This window comes from Strigops habroptila, chromosome Z, assembly GCF_004027225.2.
Source record: "Strigops habroptila isolate Jane chromosome Z, bStrHab1.2.pri, whole genome shotgun sequence".
NCBI classification, from domain to species: domain Eukaryota; kingdom Metazoa; phylum Chordata; class Aves; order Psittaciformes; family Psittacidae; genus Strigops; species Strigops habroptila.
This window is the reverse complement of record NC_044302.2, coordinates 3,578,592-3,602,345: the sequence shown is the minus strand read 5'-3', so window position 1 is coordinate 3,602,345 and position 23,754 is coordinate 3,578,592. Positions and strand designations below refer to the sequence as shown.

The 23,754-nt window shown below is 47.6% G+C and overlaps 2 protein-coding genes and 1 non-coding gene across 3 annotated transcripts in view; 1 reads left to right on the top strand and 2 right to left on the bottom strand.

Annotated features, from left to right (window-relative positions):
- Positions 1 to 200: 200 nt before the first annotated feature.
- On the bottom strand, positions 201 to 273 carry TRNAM-CAU. The gene has a single exon. It is a non-coding gene; the product is annotated as a tRNA-Met (tRNA).
- Positions 274 to 9,194: 8,921 nt separating this feature from the next.
- On the top strand, positions 9,195 to 18,740 carry LOC115600588 (microtubule-associated proteins 1A/1B light chain 3B-like). Its single transcript, XM_030469739.1, has 4 exons — positions 9,195 to 9,346; positions 12,162 to 12,217; positions 14,661 to 14,767; positions 16,900 to 18,740. The coding sequence occupies exons 1-4, from the start codon at positions 9,307 to 9,309 to the stop codon at positions 17,072 to 17,074; spliced, it is 378 nt and encodes a 125-aa protein (XP_030325599.1). The 5' UTR covers positions 9,195 to 9,306; the 3' UTR covers positions 17,075 to 18,740.
- A 695-nt stretch (positions 18,741 to 19,435) lies between these two features.
- Positions 19,436 to 23,754, bottom strand: part of LOC115619907 (zinc finger CCHC domain-containing protein 14-like) — a 54,161-nt gene continuing 49,842 nt past the window's right edge. The window contains exon 13 of the mRNA XM_030512906.1: positions 19,436 to 23,622. Coding sequence (XP_030368766.1) covers positions 23,567 to 23,622 — 56 coding nt within the window. The 3' untranslated portion in view covers positions 19,436 to 23,566. The remainder of the gene's footprint in view (positions 23,623 to 23,754) is intronic.

Below are 23,754 nucleotides of genomic sequence, written 5' to 3'. Positions count from 1 at the left end.
CCCTAGCGAGCGGGGGGACCGAGCGCCCGGCGGAGGGGCCGGTGCCCGGTAACGGCAGCACGCCGCGGGCGGGCCGGCGGGGCTGGGGCCGGGGCGGTGGGGCCACCCCAAGGCGGTTGGTAAATAAAGAACCCAAAATGCTACTTTTTCAGCCTTAGAAGCGCCTAGCCGAGGAGAAAGAAAACAGAGGACACCTTCACTGCCCCGTGTGAGGATCGAACTCACGACCTTCAGATTATGAGACTGACGCGCTACCTACTGCGCTAACGAGGCTCCTCGGACCGCAACCCCCTGCGCTGTCCTCTTCTGCCTACCCCATCCCCTGGGACCCTCTCCTGTTCCTGCTCTCCCTTGGGATGCTGGACGGGAAACCTCGCTTCCCTGCTTCTTTCTTCATAGGAAAAAAACCTCATTTGTTTGGTTTTTTTTTGCTCCTAATTCATTCTTTTCCCATGCTTTCCTGCGAGACCTAACATGTTTTGCAAAGGGCTCCTCTTTCCCATGCTGTTCTGCAAGAAAGACCTTGGGTTTGGGTTTTCGTTTTGGTAAACAGCTCTTTTTTATCCACGATCTGCAAAACAGCTGCATTCCTGAAAGAGTCCTTCGGGGCTCCTGAGCATCCTCATCCAGCTTGCTGGCCAGGAACAGGCTGTGAGGGCTGCACTGACAACATGCTCGCGAGGAAATCAAGTTGTTTTCACATAATTACAAAGATTAAAGCCAACCTTGTTTGTGTTTCTGCTGTGCAGAGTCGCTGCTCGACTGGGAGTTCTGCAGCGAAATGAACTCTGCGCTTTCAGTGAAGTGCTTGGCAGAAGAGGGTCCCTTGTGATGCCACAGAAGTGCTGCCCTGAATCCTAATCGACAGGCCTCACCCTTAGCGAGGGTCTCCAGGCAGCAGTCACCATGACAATCAAGCAACACATACCTAGATTGGAAGAAGATGGGAAAAGAGACACTTAATTGCTTTGGAAAGTCTCCAAACCTCGCCCACGAGGATCACTGCAGGGAAGCTGTTCACCTGCAGAACAAGCAACTGGCAGAAGATGAAGGAACAGACCTTTAGACATCAGTCCCAGCAGACAAAAAGAGATGTCTGGGTAAGCCCAAGCATTTTGCCAAGGGTCTGGTGGGCAGCTCTTGTTGTCAGGGGGGCAATACCCTGGTTTTCAAGGATCAGATGGACATTCACGTGTCGAGTTCAGGCTGCAAGGCTGGTGGTATGAACAAAATCACTGCAACCACAGGATGAGTAAATCCAAGGCTTCTTACAGCCTGAACCGCTGCATTCCTCTCCTTCGACACTGCCCACGTGCAGAATGAGGATGGCATTTTTAAGAACGTGCTAATCCTTTGGTGCTTCAGCGATGGACAAGTTTAGTGCCCACAGTTTTGATCACATCCAGAAAAGCTGCTCCAAGCATCTAAACCAAGGCACACGGACAATGAGTCACCTAAACCAGACACCACCCATTGGGAAACGTCTGTAGTTGTTTTCCACCTGTATTGAATCACACGTTTTTGCCCTCACTATGTTACGCTCAGCTGGTACTCAAAGTTTCTGACACAGCTCTAGAAGGCCTTGTCATATCTGTTTGTTTAGGAACTGATGGATTCATGGTGAGGACAGGAAAAGCACTGATGGCAAGGATTTTCATGTGAATGAAACAAAAGATGTCCTTGGTGATATTGCCTCGAGCAGAAACTCAGCAGTCTACAGCACACACAAGCTTTTCCCTGTTTTACATTTTCTATTTTAATCTGGACTTTCTTCTTTTTCCTTTTCCTCTGAATGTCTGCTGTGCCAAATCGCCCTATAATCTTCTCTCCTTTTCCCTCTCCCTATAACCTCAACCCCCAACCTTGGCTCCAGGGATGCTGAGCCACTGCATCCTGCTCCATCACTCGGTGCTCAGACTTTCCCCTTGGCCCACTGACCCCCTTTTCATCCCAGACCAGCAGAAGGCAGGACAGCCCATCATAAATCCGTGCCAATTTCCACAGAGCTCCGTCACCCCATGCCATTTCCTCCAGATTAAGAAGGAGAAAGGGAAAAGTCCATCTGGCTGAAAGGCAGTGCCACCTCCGTGATGCACTGATGTCACCTGGCAGGGAGCACAGCCCAGCCCAATATGATAAACCCTGTGGGCTCTTTGTACTTGAGGTGACTGCATTTCCCCTTCCCATGGAGCAGAGTGGGGGAATGCCAGCTTTTCATCACATTAGAGAGGAGAAACAATCATTGTCTCCACACCAAGCTTCGAGACCCAGACAGAAAAGGTTTCCAGTGCTATTCTTGTGGAGCATCACATCATAGTTACACACAGAGTCTGAAGGGTGGGCACAGTGAAGGTCCTTGGGGCCCAGAAGGTAGAGAGCAGAACAGCGTGCTTATAACTGAACATAACTTACGAATGCACTGATAACCGCCCCATCATCAGACTATAAAACTGGCACCTTCCCCTCTCTGTTACTGAATCCATTATTTGAATCTACCAGCTTTGTTCACGACGATAGGGAAAACCAGTAAAAATGCATTATCATCATCTACCATTCTCTGTGGTGCTACCAAGTGCCTGAGCACCTTCCTTTGTAAACATCACCCGAGTAATAGCCCAGAGCTTTCCAGTCCTGCTGTTCCAGGCAGGCAGTTTGAAGCCATTACCATAGGGCTCTTAAAAAAAAAAATATATATAAAACAAAACAAAAAAGAAAGATGTACCAAAAGGAGAAAATTTTATTGTTACATTTCCCTTCAGCAATTAAGGAGCTGATGCAGCTCCCGCTATAGTCAATTAGTCTCCACGCTCACTCTAAAGGGCTTTGGATTGGTCCCAGGGTTAGTGTCCTCATTTTCTGTAATCCTGGAAGTGTTTACGCCTTCCCAGCCTCTGAGCAGGGATGAGCCAGCTGATGGCATATCCAGCCAATTATAACCTGAACAGCTAGGAGAGAATTATTTATTTTCCATTTGGCAAGAGGGACAGAAAAGTATGGCAAGAGAGGCTGAGACAGATGAACAAACCCTCTTTGCAAGCCCTCTTTGCCACATGAAGTGTTTGCAGCATAGTTTTTGGCATAAGCCTGCAGTGAGATTTCTGCTTTGTAATAAGCACCATTGGAGGCAGGACACTTCGAAGAGAGAATATTTCTATAGAAAGACCAAAGAATTTTGCTTTGGTTTTTCTGATGTACATATTCTCCTCTCAGATATTCTTTCTTTGTTTTATAAGCTGGAAAATTGCTCTTCTCATCCTTTATTTCAGTGTTTTTCCTACCTTTTTCCTTTATGTCTGGACATTGATTTTGCAGGATAAACTGATTAGTGGACAGACTGGGCTCTTCAGGGAAAATCCAGAGCACTGCAGAAAATGCTGCAGATGACTCAGGAAGCGTTTTGCATCCTTCTGCTTTAGAGCTGAGCTCGGTGCCTTCTCTTTATGAAAGAGAGTATGCTCTTTCTTCAACACACTGTCCTCGCAATGTGGTATTAGTCAATCCTAATTGATCAGCTGTGGTCATGAGTGCCTGGGGTCACCAAAGACTTTACAGCACTCTTGCTAGAAGCAGTTGTTGTTCTTTCAGCTTTGGCCACGGTCCAGCCTGAACAATTTCATTGTGCCCAACACTTCTGGCAGCTCAGTTCGCAGAAGCATTATCCTGTCCAGGACAGACCACGGGACACGCAGTCAGGTGTCTGAGATGCTGTTACTGGGTCGGCTGCTGAGCAATGGTTGTGCAATCACAGGCAGCTCACTGAACCTCCACGTGTCTCAGTTTCTCACGATGTAAATAAGGAGGGTGTTTACTGAAGCTACAGGCGGCGTAGTACTCAGTTAATGTTTGAATGTGCGTGGAATTGCTTAAATCCTGGGAGTATTAAAAATCACTGGAAAACTTTGTTGCATGCTGTATTATTCCACAATTTCCGTGCTATGACTCCCGCACTCATGCTGTTGTTACTGCTTGCCAAGAGGTTATGTACTTATTTGAGCGACAGGTAGTACATAAACATAAGTTGTTATTGCTTACACCAACTGATTTACTGTCTTTCCTTGTGAAACGAATGGCTCCCATTTAAAAGGTGATCCTGAAGCCAAGAAATGTTTGCTGGAACAGCAACAGCAGCAGTACCTGATGCAAGAGTTATGGCACATGGCAATGATCTCTTAGGCAATACTTCTTGCAGGAGGAGTGCAATGAGTTTTTAGCCAAACATCTAAGAAAATGGTGGTTTTGCGATGACATTGCACAAGTCTGTGTGTTAGTTTGGGTTTATCATCCAAAAAAGCATCTGTCTATTAATCTCAAAAGTGTTATATTCCAGAAGTCTTGTGAAATATGTGGCCAGATAGAGGAGAGAGAGTCAACGTTCCCACTGGGGAACAGCTTATCTTAGGGACAGCTTATCTGTTGTTAGACCTCAGAGAAAACCCACATATGGAAAATGTTCTTCAAGTGGTTTCTTGAGCTGCACTTTTCTCAAATTACATTTTTATATCCCCCCAAAAGAGAGAAATTTCGCCATTCTCATCACTTCTTTGCTAGAGTTCTCCTGACACCAAAGGTGACTTCCACAGAGAAATATGAAGTTTGGGAATTTGTTCACAGGGTAGTCACCATCTGAGGACAAATTTAAGATTAAAACTTCTCAGGAGAGTTATTTTAAGGCATTGCAAACAATTCACTACAATCTTATTCTGCCTCAAAACCTCCAACAGTAGCTGGGTAATGCTTGCACACTGTGTTAGAAAATCAAGGCCCACATTGATCTTTACCTGAGCTAGATCAATAAGAACAATTCATGAGAAAATAACTGAGGGAAGGTATTTTGATTCAGGTTTAAATGCAAGTTACTCTCAGCACAGTTGTCCTTCCTTTTATTTTGTGAGTGTTTTCTCTCTGTGTTTCTGGTGAATTTAATACTGCTGACAGCTGCTGAGCTAATAGCCCTAGACACTAAAGTGCTGTCTTCCAGCAAGGGTGTAGCACTGCAGAGGAACAGCTTTGTCTATTCACTGTAAAAAGGCTCTTCAGTTCTGTTGTACCGGAGAAGTGAGGGGATGGTTTATAATTCTGACTGTGAAATACACTCACTTTGTTGTGAAGCAGCTTATATGTAAAAAAAGAAGGAAAAGTGGGAGTTTTTCCCCAGGGAAATGCTACAAATATCAGCTATGGTTTGGGTTTCATGCTGGCTTTTAACAGAAAAAAAAAAACAAACCCCGAAACCAACCTTGTGGAAGAGAGAACAGCTGGGAAAACCTGGTGCTTTTTTTCGGCTTTGGATTTGGTATAGCCTGCTGTGTAGGGTTCAGATACGAGAATCTGAGATGGAATCCAAATCCAGCTTGTTCTCTAACCTGTTTCATAAGTTTGGGCAAATCACATCTCTTTTGCTTCATGAAAAACTAGGGCTGACAGGTGTTGTAAGAGATTGTTTACCCCATCCCTCTCCCTGAGATAAAAACAATTCTCCCTAATCTCTTCAGAACAGATGTTTTACTAATTTCTTGTTAAACAAACATATCTGATGGTGACTATTCCACTGCCTTCCTAGGCAATTTGTTCCGGTGCTCAACTATTTTTACCCTTAACCCAATGTCTAATTTCTATTGCCTTTTCCAAGATGTAAGCTCACTATTTCTTGTCCTAGACTCACTGCATGCAGAGAAGAACTAATTCCCTCCTGCTTTGCAGCAACCTTTTGCATATTTGAAGATGATATAATGTCTCCTTTCAGTTAAGTCTTCTCTTTTTCAGGCTAAGTAAGTGCTTTGTAAAGTGTTCTAAGACTAGAATAAAAATGCTCCGCGGGCTAGATCTTTAAAGGGCTTTGTTCCAGCGTAGTCACCAAGTTTGAAGCAAAAGCAGGATTTTCTCACTAGGGATGGGGAATTTGGGTGGTCCCAAAGGCTACGTCCATTCTGTCATTCCAACTGCGCCTAACACCTTTCTCAAATCCAGACTCACCAACTGTCTGTGCTGTCGACACACAGACACAGGCGAAGGCTGACATGAGGAGAGAAAGGTCAAGTCAGTCTTGGTATGGATGTAAGTTTTCCTTCTCACAGTCTCTGCAGATTATTTATGAGTGGAAAATGTGATAGCCCAGCCTGTCAGCAGATACTCTGATTGTGGCTCTTCCTAGGCACCATATGGATGCTTTCAGCCTGAGCTGCAGCCCTGCTAACAGTTGGTAGTGTGGACGGAAACCATGCGACATGCAGTGCTCAGTACTGTCAGCCTGCCACTGGGAGTGTCCACCCAAAAAACAATGCTATGTGATTTCTCCAGGGCTTATCATAGAATCACAGAATGGTTTGGGTTGGAAGGGACCTTAAAGCTCATCCAATTCCAACCCTCTGCCACAGGCAAGGGATGCCTTCCACTAGACCAGGTTGCTCAAAGACCCATCCAACCTGGCCGCAGAGCCAGGCAGCCCCTGAGATACAATTCCGAGACCGTAGTGGAATTTATTCCTCCCAGAAAACGTGTTTTAAAAGGTAGTTGTTTGAAAAAGAAAGAATTCTGTTAAAACAAAAGCTTGGGATTGTTAGTTTAAGTTTCAGATGTATCAGCCTTTTGATGATCATTCACAGTGTCTCGCCTGCTGTCCCTGGACAGTGATGTGATGGAGAGAGCATTCATAGACCTTAGGGCTGTTTTTCTTTCCTGGATTAATCACATCTTTAATAGCCTCATCTTATAATTATACAGGCACCGGAACTGGATGACCCTGAATCACACAATTATGTGATGAACACTCATTCCAGCATGTGAGCACAGCATCGCTCTTAACTTCAATGCATCATTCCACCCCCAAAAATGAAAAAACCCTGATAATCTCTACGCTGATTAGAAAATGGTCCTTCTCCCTATACTCATAAGGATACTGCTAGCTGCAATTCCCGGTCCCTTCAGCCACAGAAGTTGGATTGTAAGGCTAGATTGTGTAGCCCTATTGCTGCAAAATCATTCTTGTATTTCAAAACACGGAGCCGGGAACATATGTGAGAGAAAGAGAAAGAAAGGCAGCTGAAATTCTACAGCCAACAGCTTGTGTAAGAAAGCTGCTAAAGGAGGAAACAGTTGGGCATTTTTAATCACGATGCAGTTATCTGCAGGATGAATACAAGCAAAGTTGGCTTGCGACTGAAATGGTTTGTGATCTAATCAATTCTTGACAAACCCCATAAGACCGGGCGGTGGGTTTCGAAGGGAATTGCGACACGTGCTCCTAAAATGTTGTTCCCTGAACATAAACTTTACCACGGCCTCCTCATAGTCATGCCTGTGGATGGCGGAGGCAAAATGAAGGTAAATCACTCAACTTGCATCTCTGCATGGAGGCAAAGTCACTTAAGAGCATATATTGTTAAGGGGGGACATGGAGGGCCGCTCTGAGGTGGTCATGGCTGTGTGTCACTGAGGGAATACACTGGCAGGAGGCTCTAAGGCAGCCATGGCTGTGTTTTTGCTGTGGGGCTGCAGTGGCAGGGCTCTCTGAGGTAGCCATGGCTGTGTCGCTGAGGGGGTACACTGGCAGGATGCTCTGAGGTGGCCATGGCTGTGTGTCACTGAAGGGGTACAGTGGCAGGGCTGAGGTGGCCAGGGCTGTGTGTTGCTGAGGGCGTACAGTGACAGAGCTTTTTGAGGCTGCAATGGCTGTGTGTCTGAGGCAGCCATGTCTGTGGGGTACAGTGGCAGGGGTCTCTGAGGCGGCCATGGCTGTGTGTCACTGAGGGGATACACTGGCAGGGTGCTCTGAGGTGGCCATAGCTGTGTCGCTGAGGGGTACCGTGGCAGAGCTCTCTAAGGTGGCAACAGCTGAGGGGTTACAGTGGCAGTGCTCCCCCGAAGCAGCCATGGCTGAGGGGGTACAGAGAGGTGGCCGTGGGTGTGTGTCACTGGGGGGGTACAGTGGCAGGGTTCTTGGGGATGGCCATGGCTGTGTGTCACTGAGGGGGTAGAGTGGCAAGGCTCTCTGAGGCAGCCATGGCTGAGAGGTTACAGTGGCAGGGCTCTTAGCGGCAGCCATGGCCGTGTGTCACTGCGGGGGTACAGTGGCAGGGCTCTCTGAGGCGGTCATGGCTGAGAGCGTACAGTGGCAGAGCTCTCTGAGGCAGCCATGGCTGTGTGTCACTGAGGGGACACACTGGCAGGGTGCTCTGAGGTGGCCATGGCTGTGTGTTGCTGAGGAGCACAGTGGCAGGGCTCTCTGAAGTGGCAACAGCTGAGGAGTACACTGACAGTGCTCCCTTGAAGCGGCCATGGCTGAGGGGGTACAGAGAGGCGGCCATGGGTGTGTGTCACTGAAGGGGTACACTGGCAGGGCTGAGGTGGCCATGGCTGTGTGTTGCTGAGGGGGTACAGTGGCAGGGCTCTCTGAGGCAGCCATGGCTGAGAGGGTACAGTGGCAGGGCTCTTAGGGGCCATGGCTGTGTGTCACTGGGGGGGTACAGTGGCAGGGCTCTTAGGGGCAGCCATGGCTGTGTGTCACTGAGGGGGTACAGTGGCAGGGCTCTCTGAGGCGGCCATGGCTGTGTCACTGAGCGGGTACAGTGGCAGGGCTCTCTCAGGCAGCCATGGCTGTGTCACTGAGGGGATACACTGGGAGGGTGCTCTGAGGTGGCCATGGCTGTGTGTCGCTGAGGGGCACAGTAGCAGGGCTCTCTGAGGTGGCAACGGGTGAGGGGTACACTGGCAGTGCTCCCTTGAAGCGGCCATGGCTGTGTGGGTACAGTGGCAGAGCTTTCTGAGGCAGCCATGGCCGTCTGTCACTGAGAGGGTACAGTGGTAGGGTGCTCTGAGGCAGCCATGGCTGTGGGGGTACAGCGGCAGGGCTCTCTGAGGTGGCCATGGCTGTGTGTCACTGAGGGGATACACTGGGAGGGTGCTCTGAGGCGGCCATGGCTGTGTGTCACTGAGGGGGTATAGGGGCAGGGTGCCCTGAGGCAGCCATGGCTAAAGCGGTGCAGTGTCAGTGCTCTTAGAGGCGGCCATGCCTGTGTGTCACGGAGGAGGCATAGTGCAGTGCTCTCTGCGGCAGCCACGGCTGTGCGGCCGAGCAGGCACACCGCACGGCTCGGAGGCTCGCGGCGGCGGCGGCGGCGGCGGCGGCGGCTCGTCCCGCCACACCAAAGATGTCGCCGTCCCCGTGCCCGCCCCGCCCCGCCGTGACGCGCGGAGTCAGCTGACGGCGAAGTCGCCGGTGGCGGCGGCGGGGGGCGGGCGCCGGCACTCCGGGTTGTCGCCGCCGCCGTGCAGAGCCGCCGCCGGGCCTGGGGCCGAGCAGCCGCCGACATGCCCTCGGAGAAGAGCTTCAAGCAGCGCCGCAGCTTCGGTGAGTCCCCCGGGAAGGGACGCAGTGGGGCTGGGTGGCTGACAGGGCCCGCCGGCTGCCCCGGCGCCCTCCGGGCCTCCTTGCTGGAGGGGCAGGCCGGCGGCTGCTGTCCTGGCTGCGGGGTGGAGGGATCGGCGAGGTGGGGATGGGGCAGGTCTTTGTAGGAGCCGCGGAGATCCCCGGGCAGCCCAGGAACGGGGCTGGCTCCTGCTGACAGCGGAGACAGCGGGGCTCAGCGGCCGGAGCGGGCCCGTCCGCCCTGTCCCGGTCACCGGCCGTGACAGGCCGGCGTCGCCGTGCCGCTCCGCCGAGCGCTGCGCGGTGTCTCCGGTGCTGGGGCGGAAGGGGAGTCACCGCCCTGCTCGGCACTGAGATGGAAACAACCCCCGGGCTGGGCTCCGCTCCCCGGCAAGGTGGGCAAGCCTGGGAGCTTTTGCCAGGGCTCTGTTTCGGCTGTCCGGAGGGGTGAGCGAGGTATGGAGGTGAACACGGTGCTGTGCCAGGGAGAGCTCTGCGTTGGGAGAGGGGCTTGGGGTGAGGAGGTGGCCTCTCCACATCATCCATTATCGACTGCAAAATTCCCAGGAGCCAGGAAGCATCACTTTATGTTGTGTGCCAGGAGCTAGGCCTGCCTGTACCTCCTGACGTGTCTGCTCAGCGTCCGGTCGTGTCTGTGCTATTGACAGGAGAATTAAGCTCCACTTGCAGTTTGGTACTTGGCGCAGGATGAGGAATTCTCTACGCGGGGAGCCACGAGTGGGCTGGGTTGTATGCCTCCTGTCTCCATTTAGTTACTGAAAACTATCAAGGCATCGAAAAGAGCTGTGTAATGATGGCTGGGGAAATGAGATTAGTCCCTTTCTAGAAGGAACAGCCTTGATAGAGTGGTGCGAACACTTCTTTCTGTGCTTAGGATGGGACCAAAGCAACAAAACAGCTCAGTATCTGTTCATGTGAGTCAGTGAGGTAGCTGAAATGCTCTGAGGGTAACACGAACTGGCAGCGTAACCTATTTCTGTGTGAAGTATAAAATCCTTTACGTAAAATTGAATTGGTGGAAGTAATTGATCCAGATTTCCTATTCCTTCTGCCTTTGGGTTAAAGGCAAGCTGCTTAAGAGAGCTTTCTGCTGTGCCCACCCTTTGCTTTCAGTTGAACATAAGCCATTCTCTGTATAGAAGCAGTGAGAATTTCAATCTAACGAGTTCTGGTTTTAAGCTGCCCCTTTTCTTGGAGTCCTCCAAAACTGTTGTTGACCCCATCGCCTGTCAGCAGCCTCTATTGCAGGTATTAAGTTCAGCTAGGATGGCAGCCAAGCAGTTGCCACTGCAACTAATGTCGTCAGAGAACAGTGTTTATCTGTGGCTGACTGAAGCCTGATTTTGAACACACCATATACAATAATCTCAATGATTTGTCCGGTTTATGTTCCTGCTACTCCAGGGAGTCCTGCTGAATAACATTGCTGTGGACAAACCTGTTTCAGCTGCAAAGTTAATCGAACCTCCCTGTGCTTGCTAGGTTGACAGTTGGTCTCATTCACTCGCCGTATCTCTAATGTTTCTGGTTAATCTTAGAAAGTATTTTAATTAGCTAGTAATCTCTGTCTCTGTCCTTGAAGTGTTAATGCTGGTCTGTAAGAGCGTGGCTCGTGCCGTGGGGTGAGAAGCAGGATGGCTTTCAGGTTCTCAGTGCTGCAGTCAGGTGAAGGCTTTGCATGCTCCTTGCCTTAGTTCAGCCTGATTCATCTCCAGCTCAAAACCGTGATTCACGTGAGTTGCATTTCCTTAACCAGACCTGTAAAAAGGCACACGGATGTATTTCATGCACCCACATTTAACACAGACTAATGGAGAGCTGAGTGATGTCGCTGCTGAGTGACGGGACAGGTAATGTGTCCTATGCATTAGCAACGAGTTGGGCTGATGGGTGCTGATCTAAGCTCTTCCTCTTCCACGAGAAGCACGTCTCCCTAGCTGAGTGTCTGTTAAAGCTGTGATGCAACATTAAATCTCCTTGCTGAGAGGTGTTTATAAGATGGAGATGGCCTGGAAAGCCCTGACCTGCTGAAAAGGACTAGAGAGGTTACAACTGAGTTTGCTGAATCTGAAAGTAGGCAAAGTATAAGCAGATGCAACTGCCTCTAAAAGCGACTGTGCCTGTTTACTTTGCCTGGGACATGTACTTTAGCCTGGTTTATAATATCTGTGCTATTAATATTTATGTCTGAGGAGAGATGAACTTTATCCTGAAAACTGGCACAGGGAGCAGTGCAATGTTTAGGTACAGAAGAACCTACCAACGGCTTCTGCAACAATGGGTGCAGCATAATCAAACCAGAAAACTGTAATTTGGTAATGCTAGAACGCACGGGGTAAGCTGATGCTGCCAGGCTTTGGCTGGTCTCAGCTCTCACGTAGTTGTTGACTATTTCTTCTTCTGGGATCTCACAGAAATCTTACAGAATACTTAGTAATTAACTTGGGTGGTGTAATTCGGTGCCATAAATTTATGAGATTAAGTGTCTGCTTTAGTGGGCAGGAAATGACGGGGATGTGGGGAGGAACCTGTCTGCTTCGATGCTTTCTAGGAGTTCCAGGTAGCATGCATGCAGTACTTGTCACCTTAGGTTAAAGAGCAAAGTGTCGTCTGTCACAGGAGAGGTTTTACTTGTGACAGTGCTGTTCCATTTGAAAACTGCTTTGCCTGAATTTGCTTTTGCTAACATGCAGTCCCCCTCTTCACTGGTAGAGAAATAAGGCAATAACACCATTAAGTGTGGATGTAAACCAGACTTTTTTTAAATCTCTTGCAGAGCAAAGAGTGGAAGATGTACGACTGATTCGAGAGCAGCACCCAACTAAAATACCAGTAAGTCTGGTTCTTTTCATTTTTCACTTCAATTTCCAGTTGCATATTCTTTTTAGTAGTTAGAAACCTGTAAAAGAGCTATCCAAGCAGGTGAAAGTTGGGCCACTCAGGGTCACTAAACCTGGATTCAGAACCAGCAGTCAGAGTAGCAGGGCAAGGTGCTAGCTGGGACTGGAGGAAGTGGGGTTTCCTGTGTATTGCTGCTGCGTGTTGTAACTTCAAAGAAAACCACACCCCGGCTGAGCTCTGAGATTCTCCTGAGTGTTCAGCTCTCCTCAGTATTTTTCTTCTCCAAAAGAAGAGTCTGCAGGGGCTAACCAGGGAGAATACACAGTAATGTAGAGGCAGATCCACCTTTCATCACCACGCTGTGCTGAGAGGGACAGAAATGCTTGTCTTCCGGGAAATGGGCTTGCCTTCAGAGTCCAGAAATGCTGCTTGGCTGTCAAACCCTTCCACCTCACCTAAAATAGAAGATCAGGCCTCACCTTCTTATTCTTCTTTGGCTGGTCAGCTCCAAATGTTGCCTGAATTTTTGTTTTTTTTTCATTTATGGCACCCTAGAGGTTACAAATGCAAAGTAAAGCATCCTAGGAAGCAAAAGGCATTGATCGTGTTCTATTGCTGATGAGTTCTTTGCGGCTGGTGGGCTTTGTGTGATGGCTGTCACCACAGTAAGCAATAAATGTTTATGGCTGGAAGAGGGTAGGTGTTAGGAGATCTTGGGGGGTGGAAGAGAGAACTGTATTGGATGCCTCAGCCTTTGGTACTTAGTGGTGAGAGCTGATGATCCCTGTGAGTGGAAATTCTGCTATGAACAGACTGCTTGCAAACTGCGCTTCAGTACACGTTCATTAACAAAGCAGTTGTTGCCTCCACGTCAAGTAGAAACCAAAAAGTTTTCAGCTTCTGTTCAGCTTTAAAGCTATTTCATCTTGAAGCTGCTGCTGCTGTTTTACTGTGCCGTTGGGCATGGGAACAAGTTCTATTTTGCAGTCAAAAGAGATCTTTTGACTTTTCTGGAATGCACAGTTTTCCCAAAAGGCCCTTTCCTAACAAATCTTTCCTGACAGAAGATTGCTTTTTCACCCACCTTTCACAGATCACTTCGCAGTAGTCCCCAAGCTCTGTGACCTCAGATGAAAAGCCACTGGTTTATAGCAAAGCTCTCCTTTTAAGTCAGCCATGGACATACTACCAGCAAAAATTCAGAGGGACCTAACCGACTTGGTGAAGATGCAGTGATGCAGACTGCCAGCGATGGCAGAGGCCTGCTGGGATCTCTGGAGGCTTGCTGGGGTTGCTTGTCCGTGTCCTGACTTGGGTCATTGCCTCATTATTATCATTAGCAGTTCTGCATGAGATAAGATGTCAGTGTCACGCTAGCTGGTAAATCTCCCCATGCTGTAAACATCCTTTGTTTTGCCACTGGAAATACTATCTATTGGTTACGATCTGCCTTTTTTAAAAACAGTGGTGTATTTTCTCCCAGAATGAGCCAGCATTTGTTTACACTGCTATAAGGAAGCCTTTGTCTGAAATAATTAAATTGGCTTGCTATCTCTTCACCTGAGCAGATTCTGAATATCCACACAGCCAGGCCCCGTGAGCATGGAAATGATCCAAGAGGATGGTGTCACGTTGCTACCGTTGCTTTAAAAACAACAAACCCCAAATGGCTGTGGAAACAGGAGTGCACGAATTCTGAGATCATTTCTTAAAAGCAGGAACTATATACAGTTGCTGGGCAGGGTGCTGCTTAAATTGGCAAATCTGCAACTTCCTTGTGAATTCAGTAGTTACTACCTAGCAATCTGGATGGAATTAGTGGTTCCTAAGTGTGCTGTCTTGAGATTAAGGAGGAGAAAGTTCTCTCCTTTGAGGCTTTATAGTGTTCAAAAGTAGCTTTCTCTCGTGTGTTAGAGTAACCAGGGGAGGTGAATGGAATCACATACTAATCTGGAAGTGTAGTTCTTAGAAAGAGAAGGTCTTAAACTGGAGAAATTCTAGTGAAAACTGCTTGAATTTGCAGGCTTCTATAGCAGCCAAAGTCCCTAGTCAGCCACTGTAATGTGTTAGAGTGAAGCGTGCTTTATCTTTTACTGGGTTTCCTTGTTGCTGGGTAATTCAGTGCTAGATTAAATGATTCCAGCAAATGAGCTGTTCTAAAACTGCACTGAAGCTGTGATGTGTGCTGTTAAATCCCTGTTTGTTCCCCCTTTGTGCAGTGACTCTTGTGAACAGAACAAGAACAGCACATGAAGATACTTGTAACTGTTGCTTTTCAGATGTGAGAGGCTGCATTCACAGATGAGGAGAAATGGAGTTCAGGCATAAATGCTTGTACTTTGCTGTGTTTAGAATGGAGGGGGGTGATGAAGGCACCAGACACCACTTCTGCCTTTCACATCTTCTGCTCCTTTCTTTTTGTGTTTCTCCTTAGGTGATCATTGAAAGGTACAAGGGAGAGAAGCAGCTTCCAGTTTTGGATAAAACCAAGTTCCTGGTGCCAGATCATGTTAACATGAGCGAGCTAATCAAAATTATCAGGTAATATGCTTTGGTTTCAGTGTAAGCTGCATCAGCCTAAGATTATGTTTCTTTGTTAATTCCCCACCTGGTGTATGCATTTGGGAACAATAAATAGAAGATTAATCTAATGAGCCCTTGGTATCATCACTAGGACAAATTGATGTTTTTCCTTTGGCTTTGCTGGGGAAAAAACCAGCAAACCTCTGAAAATTACTGTTAGTCTGCTTTCAAGAGAAATAACTGGCTCCCAGAGATGTAGGAGAGAGTGTGGGGCCATGAATCCCTGCCTAACATGGGTGCCTCTGGCCCAGGGCTTCAGTGCTTCTCGCTTGGCTATTTTAGGCTGCCTTCCCAGTGTTCGTCCTGGGAGTCCCTCTCTGGAGTGCTTGCCTTTTCCCCCCACTGGAGGGGAGTGTGGGCACACAGCCAGAGCTCTGAGCTATTGCTCGGGGTTGATGTTGGCTCCCTTTGATCCTGAAATTCAGAGGTTTCCCTCAATGATGGTGTCGAGGCCTGAAAAAACCCCCCTTCAGACCAGCGTCTTTTTGTCCCAGCTGTTTGCACAGACTCCGGCTTGAAGACTGCTCCGCTCTGTGTGTTTGAGCTTTGCATGCAATGAAAGTCAAAGGGGAAATAGGCATGGAGTGGTAGTTGTGTGGTCTAAAACTGTGGTAAGAAATTCTGCTAGAAGTGCACTTCTCCTGGCTTAGAAGGAGTAGTTGATTAGTAAGAGTTCTCAAGTGGTAAACTTGGAAGTTAGCAGCAAACCAGAGTTTGCTTTTTATTGGTCACGGTGTAGCCCGGAGCTGGTTCATGGAGGCCACAAACTATAAAAACTGAGAGTTGTCCAAACAATCCCGTGCCTCCAGGGCTTGTACAGAAACTGTCCGTGGCAAACAAATCCCAGCTCTTACACGAGTAAGAAAGTGAGATAGGGATTTGGAAGCATGATCCAAATTGCTTAAGTTTTCCAGAATTTCTCATGCACATTAAAGGCCCTGGGCAAAAAGGTCAACAGGAATCTGAAGGATTTTTCCATTTTGCTTTGGCTTTATTGTTAATAGATAACTTGGTACCAGCTGGACTTGGTCCTTCGCCAGCCCTTCTTGTGCCTAGCAAAGCCTGTCCTTCCCAGCCTTCAGGTAGCTACTGCCTTCTCCCAGCCTGCTGTCCCTAAAGCGATGAGAGCTTGGGTTTGGAAGGGTCCTTTTCAGGGAGGCTAAATAAAGCCTTGTTCCCAGCTGCCGCTGCCCCTCAGCAGTGAGCAGAAGTGGCAGGAAGCTCTTTTCATCTGTTGTTTCCTTCTTTCTTTGGTCGCACCTCCACACAGAATCATACAATAGTTAGGGTTGGAAAGGACCTTAAGATCATCTAGTTCCAGCTCCCCTGCCATGGGCAGGGACACATGTCTGAGCTCCTCTTGCTTACTCGGTTTATGAAGCAGTCAGAGAGCTCTCTGCAAACCTGCTTTCCAGTAGGCAGCTTAGCAGAAATACCTCTTCCCCTCAAGTGGAATGAATGATCCAAGAGAAACCCTGAAGCTAGGAGTTTACTGTGCCACAGTCTGTGCAGTCTGTCACTCTCTGCTCTCCCCATGATGCTCCTCCTGGGAGGGAGGAGACAAGGGCGCAAGGTGCTCCGAAGGTTAAACACAGGCTGTTACAGAGCTGATGACAGAGTGACTTTAAAACACCCAGGGCCTTCACATGGAAGCTCTGCCCGGCCTTACTGCCTGTCTTCAGACTGAGCTCTCAAGGTCAGCGTGGGTTTATGTTTCCAGTGAGATGCTGCTGAGCTAAGGTGCGAGCCAAAGGGCCCACAGGCTTTGCGTGTTCCCTGGTTGTACAGGGATCACCTTGGCTTCTCCTTTTCCCTTCACTTTAACACCCTTGTCAAGTGGAGCTTTTCCAGAGGAATAAGGGCTTCTGCCAGTGGATTTGTCTGACTGGACTGAGTAGGTGACCTTAGTAGAACTTCGAGGTGGGAAGCAAACACCCTCTCCAGTGGCAGAGCAGCTTTGGGTGGGGACATCTTACTGCTGCCAGTGGTGAAGGACTTTGTTTTGCCATCTGTTGTAAAGCCTTTGTAAAGTGCGTGGAAATGCCAAGTCACCACTGTCACGCTCCTTCCCCCTCCGCTCCCCCCCACAGGCGACGCCTGCAGCTGAACTCCAACCAGGCGTTCTTCCTCCTGGTGAACGGACACAGCATGGTGAGCGTTTCCACACCCATATCCGAGGTGTACGAGAGCGAGAAGGATGAGGATGGGTTCCTGTACATGGTGTATGCCTCTCAGGAGACTTTCGGAGCGCAATCTTCTGTCTAAGGCACGCGAGTGGCTTCTAGCCTAGGATTCTGGTTTACCCTTGGCCATCACCCTCACTCTTCTCCACACGCACCCCAGGGAAAGAAATGGATGTCACCTATGCTCTCGGTACCTTAGCATAGTCTTGCTTTAGCAGGTGTCTCATCTTACCTTGCCTTGTTTGTAACTATTAAACAGTACAGATGAGCACCTCCAGCTTTGAAACCTGCTGTAATATTCCACACAGGCACATTTACATTTCTGGACTTTATGAATGGAACCCGATTGTGCATGTGACAAATTGCAAATAAAAGGGACACTCGATTGACTTTTAACAAGCAAACAGGCACTAGGGAGGAGCTAAAGTGTTTCGTGTGACAGTTTTTTGCAAAATCTCCCTTTGATTCCTTAAAGCTTTCTTTTTTTTCAAATAATGGGAAGGCTTCTCGTGAGAGCAAATACGTTTTAATGTTCCAAAGCGGAACTTTGTCTTCTGCAGCTCGATCAGACTCGTGTCAGTGCTGCAGCGAGTTAAGGCGAGCGCTTGGGGTGAGCTGGGGGGAGTCCAACTCTTTTTGTCTCTTGTTTTTTGTGGCACCTCAAGTGTAGGAACGGTGCCAGTTTCTGAAATACTCATACCAAACACCACAGCTTTATTGTAGTTTTAGGACGTGTTTAACTGTAAAATACACACCTTGGACAGGTAACAATGAAATAAAAACTCCAGTCTGTTAAGAAATTTCCAATCCCTGCGTGTTCAGTGAAACACTGTTTTCATATGAGCTCTCTTCCAAAAGATTTCCCCCCTCCCTAGCCTGGAGTTTTGCTGTTCCCTTGAGAGGAGGAGGTAGTGGAGGGACCCACTGGCAGCACCGGGATGCGTGTGGCCAGCCATGGAGCGGGCCAGTGCCTGCTGAGACTCGAGCAGTGCCCGTCCTCGTTCTTCCCATTGGCTCGGCAGGGCCCTCGACTGCTTTGTTGTACCCCTCCTGTTGTACCCAGCGCCGGACTCGGACCTGCCACTGGAATTACCAGCCCACGCTGCCTAACCAGTTTGGCACTTGTTTTGGGTCAGGGAGAATGGCTTTTGGAAGCGGCTCAGGCCCAGGAGCTGCTGTCCAGACTCAATGAACAAATCATTTTTGCCATCACGGATGTTTCCTGCCACTTGTATGGGGTTGGGAAGATCCTGGCATTAGGCCTGACCTGAGACAGCCTTTGCAGAGGAAGGGTATTATGTAGGACTGGTGTTTCTCCTCTAGAGTCGTCGTCAAGTGAAGCATAGCAGGATGAGATTACTCGTGTATATTATGTGTCTGTAAACTAACTGCATCTGTTCTGGAAGCTAATTACTATAACGGGGGAAAAACAAGCAATACTACTGCGCCTCAGCACTCTAGCTCAGCAAGGTGTACACTTTTTACTACCTACACCTCTCTGCATGCATCTCCTTCACAAGGCTTACTGACTTGGGATTTTTTTATTGTTCTTTGTGTTTGTACTCCAGCGTAAACTTCTAAATGCAGCTTGTTCTATGTTTAGTTTTGTTTGTGTAAGGAATTGTTTAACTCATAACTGACAACCATACTTGTAATTACGACGTGATTGACTGATACTCCTGTACAAATGTTGCTTTTTTAAACTTAATACAGTGCTGATACGGATGAATTACATCCCAACTTCCCTATGGCTCGTGTGGTTATTTCTAGACAGCTTGCTTAGGTGCAGGACGCGCTGGTGCTGATCACCGGATGCAGCTTGGGAAGGAGAAACCACAGGTAAAACCATTCTGCTCCACAGCCAGGTACAGCCCATGGTGTGCTGTGGCTTTCCATATCCCCATTTTGCTGTTCCTGCTCAATCAACCTCTCCCTTAGCTTCAGAATCCCGGTGCTCTCACAACCAGGACTCTGCTCCTTGGGAACGGGCCAGGTACCGGCCATGGAAGGTTTAAGGACACAGGGTTTGGGTGTCTACTTAAACAGGTTTAAGGTTTGGGGCCTCTTGGTTGCCCCAACCTGTGCCTTGCTCTGCAGTCAGTGCACGAGGGCTGACCCGAGCCTGGGGGCTCAGCCGCTGCCTTCTATTGCAACAGGAGGCAGAGCTTCCCTGCTCATCCTCCCCACAACACCGCCTTGGAGAGGCATTGGAGTTGGGCTGCTCTTGGTAACAAACCCTTTCAGAGCATCTTTCCTTGGCTCAGGCAGGAGCCAAGTGGTTGCAAGCACCGTGATAGATTTGTGCTTACAAACAGATGTCTGTAGGTGGAGAAACGGCAGCAGCAATTAAAGGAATTAAAACCAAAAGCCCCTGGTAAGGAAGTGCCAGGCAGAAGCCCCCACACAGACGAAGTCCCTTTAAATTAAGAAAAATACAGAGGGATTCTGTTTAACTCTTTATTTTCCATACATTAAATTTACTCAGATAAAAACATTCTAAAAATGTACAATTTTACTTTTAACAAAGTATAATAAAACATAAAAATCCCAATACCAGAATACTTGACATTTACAATTCAAAATCAAATTAGCTGAATATTAAATATTTACAAAACTATTTAAAATATTTATAAAGTTACATGCACAATTTGTAATACTAGAATTGACCGAAGTAAAAGAAATGGCTCAAATGGAGCAGGAGTTTCCTTCATTCCTAGTGGAAAGTTATGTCCAAGAGAAGCTATTAAACTGCACTTGAAAACACACAGGATTTGCTTTCTGCTTCAGTACCAACACGGTTCTTCCTTATGTTAGGAAAAATGGAAGGGAGCAAAGGGGTAGTTCCAAGGGTTTGGTACAGGAGGTGTCGTCAGGCTGCAGCCTCTCCCACCCAACGCGTTTCCTGGCCTTTGGAAGTGCTCTGTCACACGGATTTCTCTCCAGCTCTGCTCACATCCCTTTCATTTAATGGCATTCCAGACTACCCCAAACACACAGCTCTGAGTCTCCGTGACCTCCGATAACCAACCAGGCAGCGAACCCACCTGCTGGGGGTTCAGATGACGTCAGGTTTATTTTGGGGAGGAACCAGGCCACATTTTCATTTCCGAGTACCCTCACCCTGCAGCTTGCCCGCCAGGAATAGCACGGGATGGAATTTGGGGTAATGGCAAAGGCCTAGCGTCAGCCTGTTATTTTTGGAAGTCTGACACTTAATTTGCCAGGATTTACTGACCGTGATATGAAAAGGTTCCACTAAGAGGGGAGTGCAATGTGCTCTGAAGGAGAGGTCTCGCAGAGCGCTCTGATCCATACCCCGCTTCCTAGAGCGAGGCTTCCCTCTTTGCCCTCCCGCTGCTGGGCATCGAGCCTGGCCTATTTATTAACGCTTCACTTGCAGACTGCCAGCGCGAGGAGGAGCTTGCTGGAAATTCCATCCTATTTCCAGTATTTCCACCACCAACACTCCCAAATGGAATCGCTTCTGAGATGGCACCGCGCGGCGCTCGCTCCTCCCAAGGGGAAGACTCGGCACTAACTTCTCTGTGCCCCTGCAGGAGAGGACTCGGGATTCCCTTCCTCCTTAGGTTTAAAAATCACTTCTATTCCACAGTGAAATCCATTTGAAAACTAATTCTTTTGATCCTTCTAGGACACAGACAGGAATAAATAGCTTTCTTTGAAATCCCCATCTTTCAATGTATAAAAATAGGTTTTAAGAACTGGTTCTTTCAGCCAGTGAAGCCGGAACTACAATTCTAAAACAAGCTGCCTTGCTTTTGGGGGGTAAAAAGATGGATTTGTGCCTTTTGAAAACAGATGTAAGGGTTATTTTACAGAACTAAAGTGCTCTGTTCAGACTTATCAACTTTGGTGGTTCCTGGTACTTTAAAGTGGACAGCATTTGCTCACGGATCCAGAGCCACAGCCCGCTGGGTGTAGGGAAAGCTTGGGAATTGCTGTTGGCTCATCAAACACTCGCGCTGCTTTAAGGTACTCGAGACTTCTGAAGTTGAACTTACTCTAAAACCAGACTTTGCCACTTAAAACCGTTACCTAAAAGTACACATAAGCCACTTTAAGAAACATCAGCCTTAACTCGACACAAAGGAAACGATCCCAAAGAAAGCTCTGAAGAAAGGAATGAAACAGTTTGCTGGACAGAAGTTCAGTTTTACAGTCCTTTCGTTACGGTTTCGACGCTGATGAATGTGAGACAAGATGCTGTGCCCAGCCTTGGGCATTAAACCAAAACACAACTGGTACAGAAATTAGTACTCTTTTTTTTTTTTTTGCTGTTGATTTTTGCTATTTTGAGAGGGTTTGTAACACTCACGTGTGTGTTGAAATACAGTTTATTTAAATACAATTCAGTTTTAAAGTATTGTTTAAAAAAAAAAAGTGAAAAAAAAAAAAGCCCCCCCCCAAAAAAACCCCCTAAAACAAAATAAAGGTTTGGCTTTCAGCACATGTTCCAGGCCACTGGAGAGACCCTCCAAAGCTGTAAAGAGTAAACATCACCACTGAAAACTGCGCGTTTCCTCCGCGTAACACAGTATGACAGATTGTTCCTACCACTGTCTCAAGCTCATTAAGGCAAAGTAAATTGCATTGTCAGTTTTCATCACTTTAGTGTTGTAGGTCTGAAGGTTGGTGGTTAGAACTCAGGGAACCTCCTCCAGCGCAGGCAGAGCGATGGAAGCATCTCCACAGCGGGACGTGTGAGCTGGGATGAGGATGCACAAATCTTTTTCATTGCATAGGAATTAAAAAATTAATCCGTTTTGCTTTAAAAACCAAACGTTATGCAAATTTAGATTTGGGTTTTCCATGAAGCCAAATCCACTACAAGCCACACATCGCTACCTGGACCGAGCCTGGTTCCTGGCCACCTCGTGTTGCTGTGCCTCTCTGGCAACGCTCCTTTATCCTGCTCTGACGAGGCTGACAACTGCCCTCTGAGAACACGGGGCTGAAGGATGGCCCAGAACATTTCTTTCCGATGATCACGGCCCAGAAAGGTCTCAGCTGTCAAGCTACTGCGTCACCCCCTCCAATTTCACCTTCTCCAATACAACTTCCCTCGCTTCCAAGCGAAACCGGCTGCACCGCTACACACGCTCTTCATCCTGGTGTGGTTTAAACTGGTGTAAGGAACACCTCCAAGTGTAAACAAGGCTTCAGACTTTCAAGGTGTCTTCCCAATTACAGTAAGGAAATATCTCTACGATGTCAAAGAGAAGGCCTCACCCACCTAGTGCTGTCAGATTCCCCGGGTGAGCCATGAGGATTAGTATCTTCTTTCAACCAGACAGGACCAAACTGTTTCAAATTAGCAGTTCAAGATTTGTTTGGCTTCCTCTCGAGTCCTAATTTAGATTTGTCACCCACAAATGATGTACGCTAAGTAGTTAACACCAAAGCTAGTCATCTACAATCTATTGCAACGAAGGAGGCTGACAAGAAATCCTTCAAAGTCTTGATAATAATGAAGTTTACTACCTTTTACATGTTTGACTTCTACCACTTCTGAATCCTGTAGCAAAAGCCTCGGGGTAGGAGTCAAAGGGGTATTTTTTTTTATATAAAGTAAAGCAAAAGCTTACAAACTCTGCTGACAGAGTTCTTTTTTTTGTTCTTTTTTTTTTTTCCATTTTCTTTTAGGATGGTTTAAAATTCATTTACAAAAGCAGAATAATAAGGTTTCTGTGAAAGAGACCTATATACAGTAACAGGACGTAAAGGTTTTGTGTATTACAGGAATATATCCTTGAAGCCTTTATGACTCTGGAGTCTCTGGGACTTGGACCCTTGGAAACTAAAGTTTATTCCACCGCTGGGAACCCAGCACTATCTAGTAATAAGTGAGACAGTGAAGCACAAGTTTGTTTCCAGAAGGAACCGAAACTGCCGTGTGTGTGTCTTTTGGAAGGGAAAAGGAGAGACTTACTTCAGATTTTTATTGTGTGGTTAAGTCACATATCGCCTGCTGGTGCCAATTGTTAAACAGCTGGAACTTCTTTGCCTCTTGCACTGGTCTCAGAGTGACACTGTCTGCTAAAAGTGCAGAAAGCTCGAAGAGTTTTACATTCTTCTGTAGTGCAATCCTTAATAATCCCAGAGATTAGTGCCTGATCACTTTTGAAAAAAAGTAGACATTTTACCTAGCCCAGGGGTGCCAAAGTCCTTCTGAATGGCTGCTCCCAGCTTCCACCTCAGAATGTAGCTGCCCTGGAGCTCGATGTTTCCCCTTCGGAAGACCACATGTGGCAACGTGGCTCCAGCAAAATAAAGTACCTCAGATGTTGTTCTCGCATCAGGCCAGCTCCACCATCCATCGATCCCATGACACGTGGTCAGACGTTCCAACAACAAGATCCAAGCTTGAATTTGGCAATCAAAAAATGGGTTTGATGCACCCCCTAAGCTAGATTTTCTACCTAGTCTAATAAAGTAAAGCACCTTTGGATTAAAAAATACATCAAGCTTAACAGCAACTGGACGTCTCAGTTTTGTAGTTCAATCTCCTTTTATCTCCATGGCTTACAGTATTTTCTTGCCAGATGATAAAATATCAGTCTGTGGAGTCAAGACTTTCAGAGGGAGGGGCGTATTTCAGCCTAAACGTACCTGGGGGAGAGGAAACAGAAGAATTAAACAACATCAACCCCTTTGCATCCATTACATCTCTGCACTTTCTAAACCAAACTCCTTCTTATTAGACACATAACACAACATTAAGTGTGTGATTACAGCACAGTG

Excerpts from the sequence above, each read along its gene's own strand:
- LOC115600588 (XM_030469739.1), top strand. The coding sequence starts at position 9,307 with ATGCCCTCGGAGAAGAGCTTCAAGCAGCGCCGCAGCTTCG. Across the intron at positions 9,347-12,161 it reads CAAGCAGCGCCGCAGCTTCG|AGCAAAGAGTGGAAGATGTA; the intron begins GTGAGTCCCCCG and ends AATCTCTTGCAG. Across the intron at positions 14,768-16,899 it reads GAGCTAATCAAAATTATCAG|GCGACGCCTGCAGCTGAACT; the intron begins GTAATATGCTTT and ends TCCCCCCCACAG.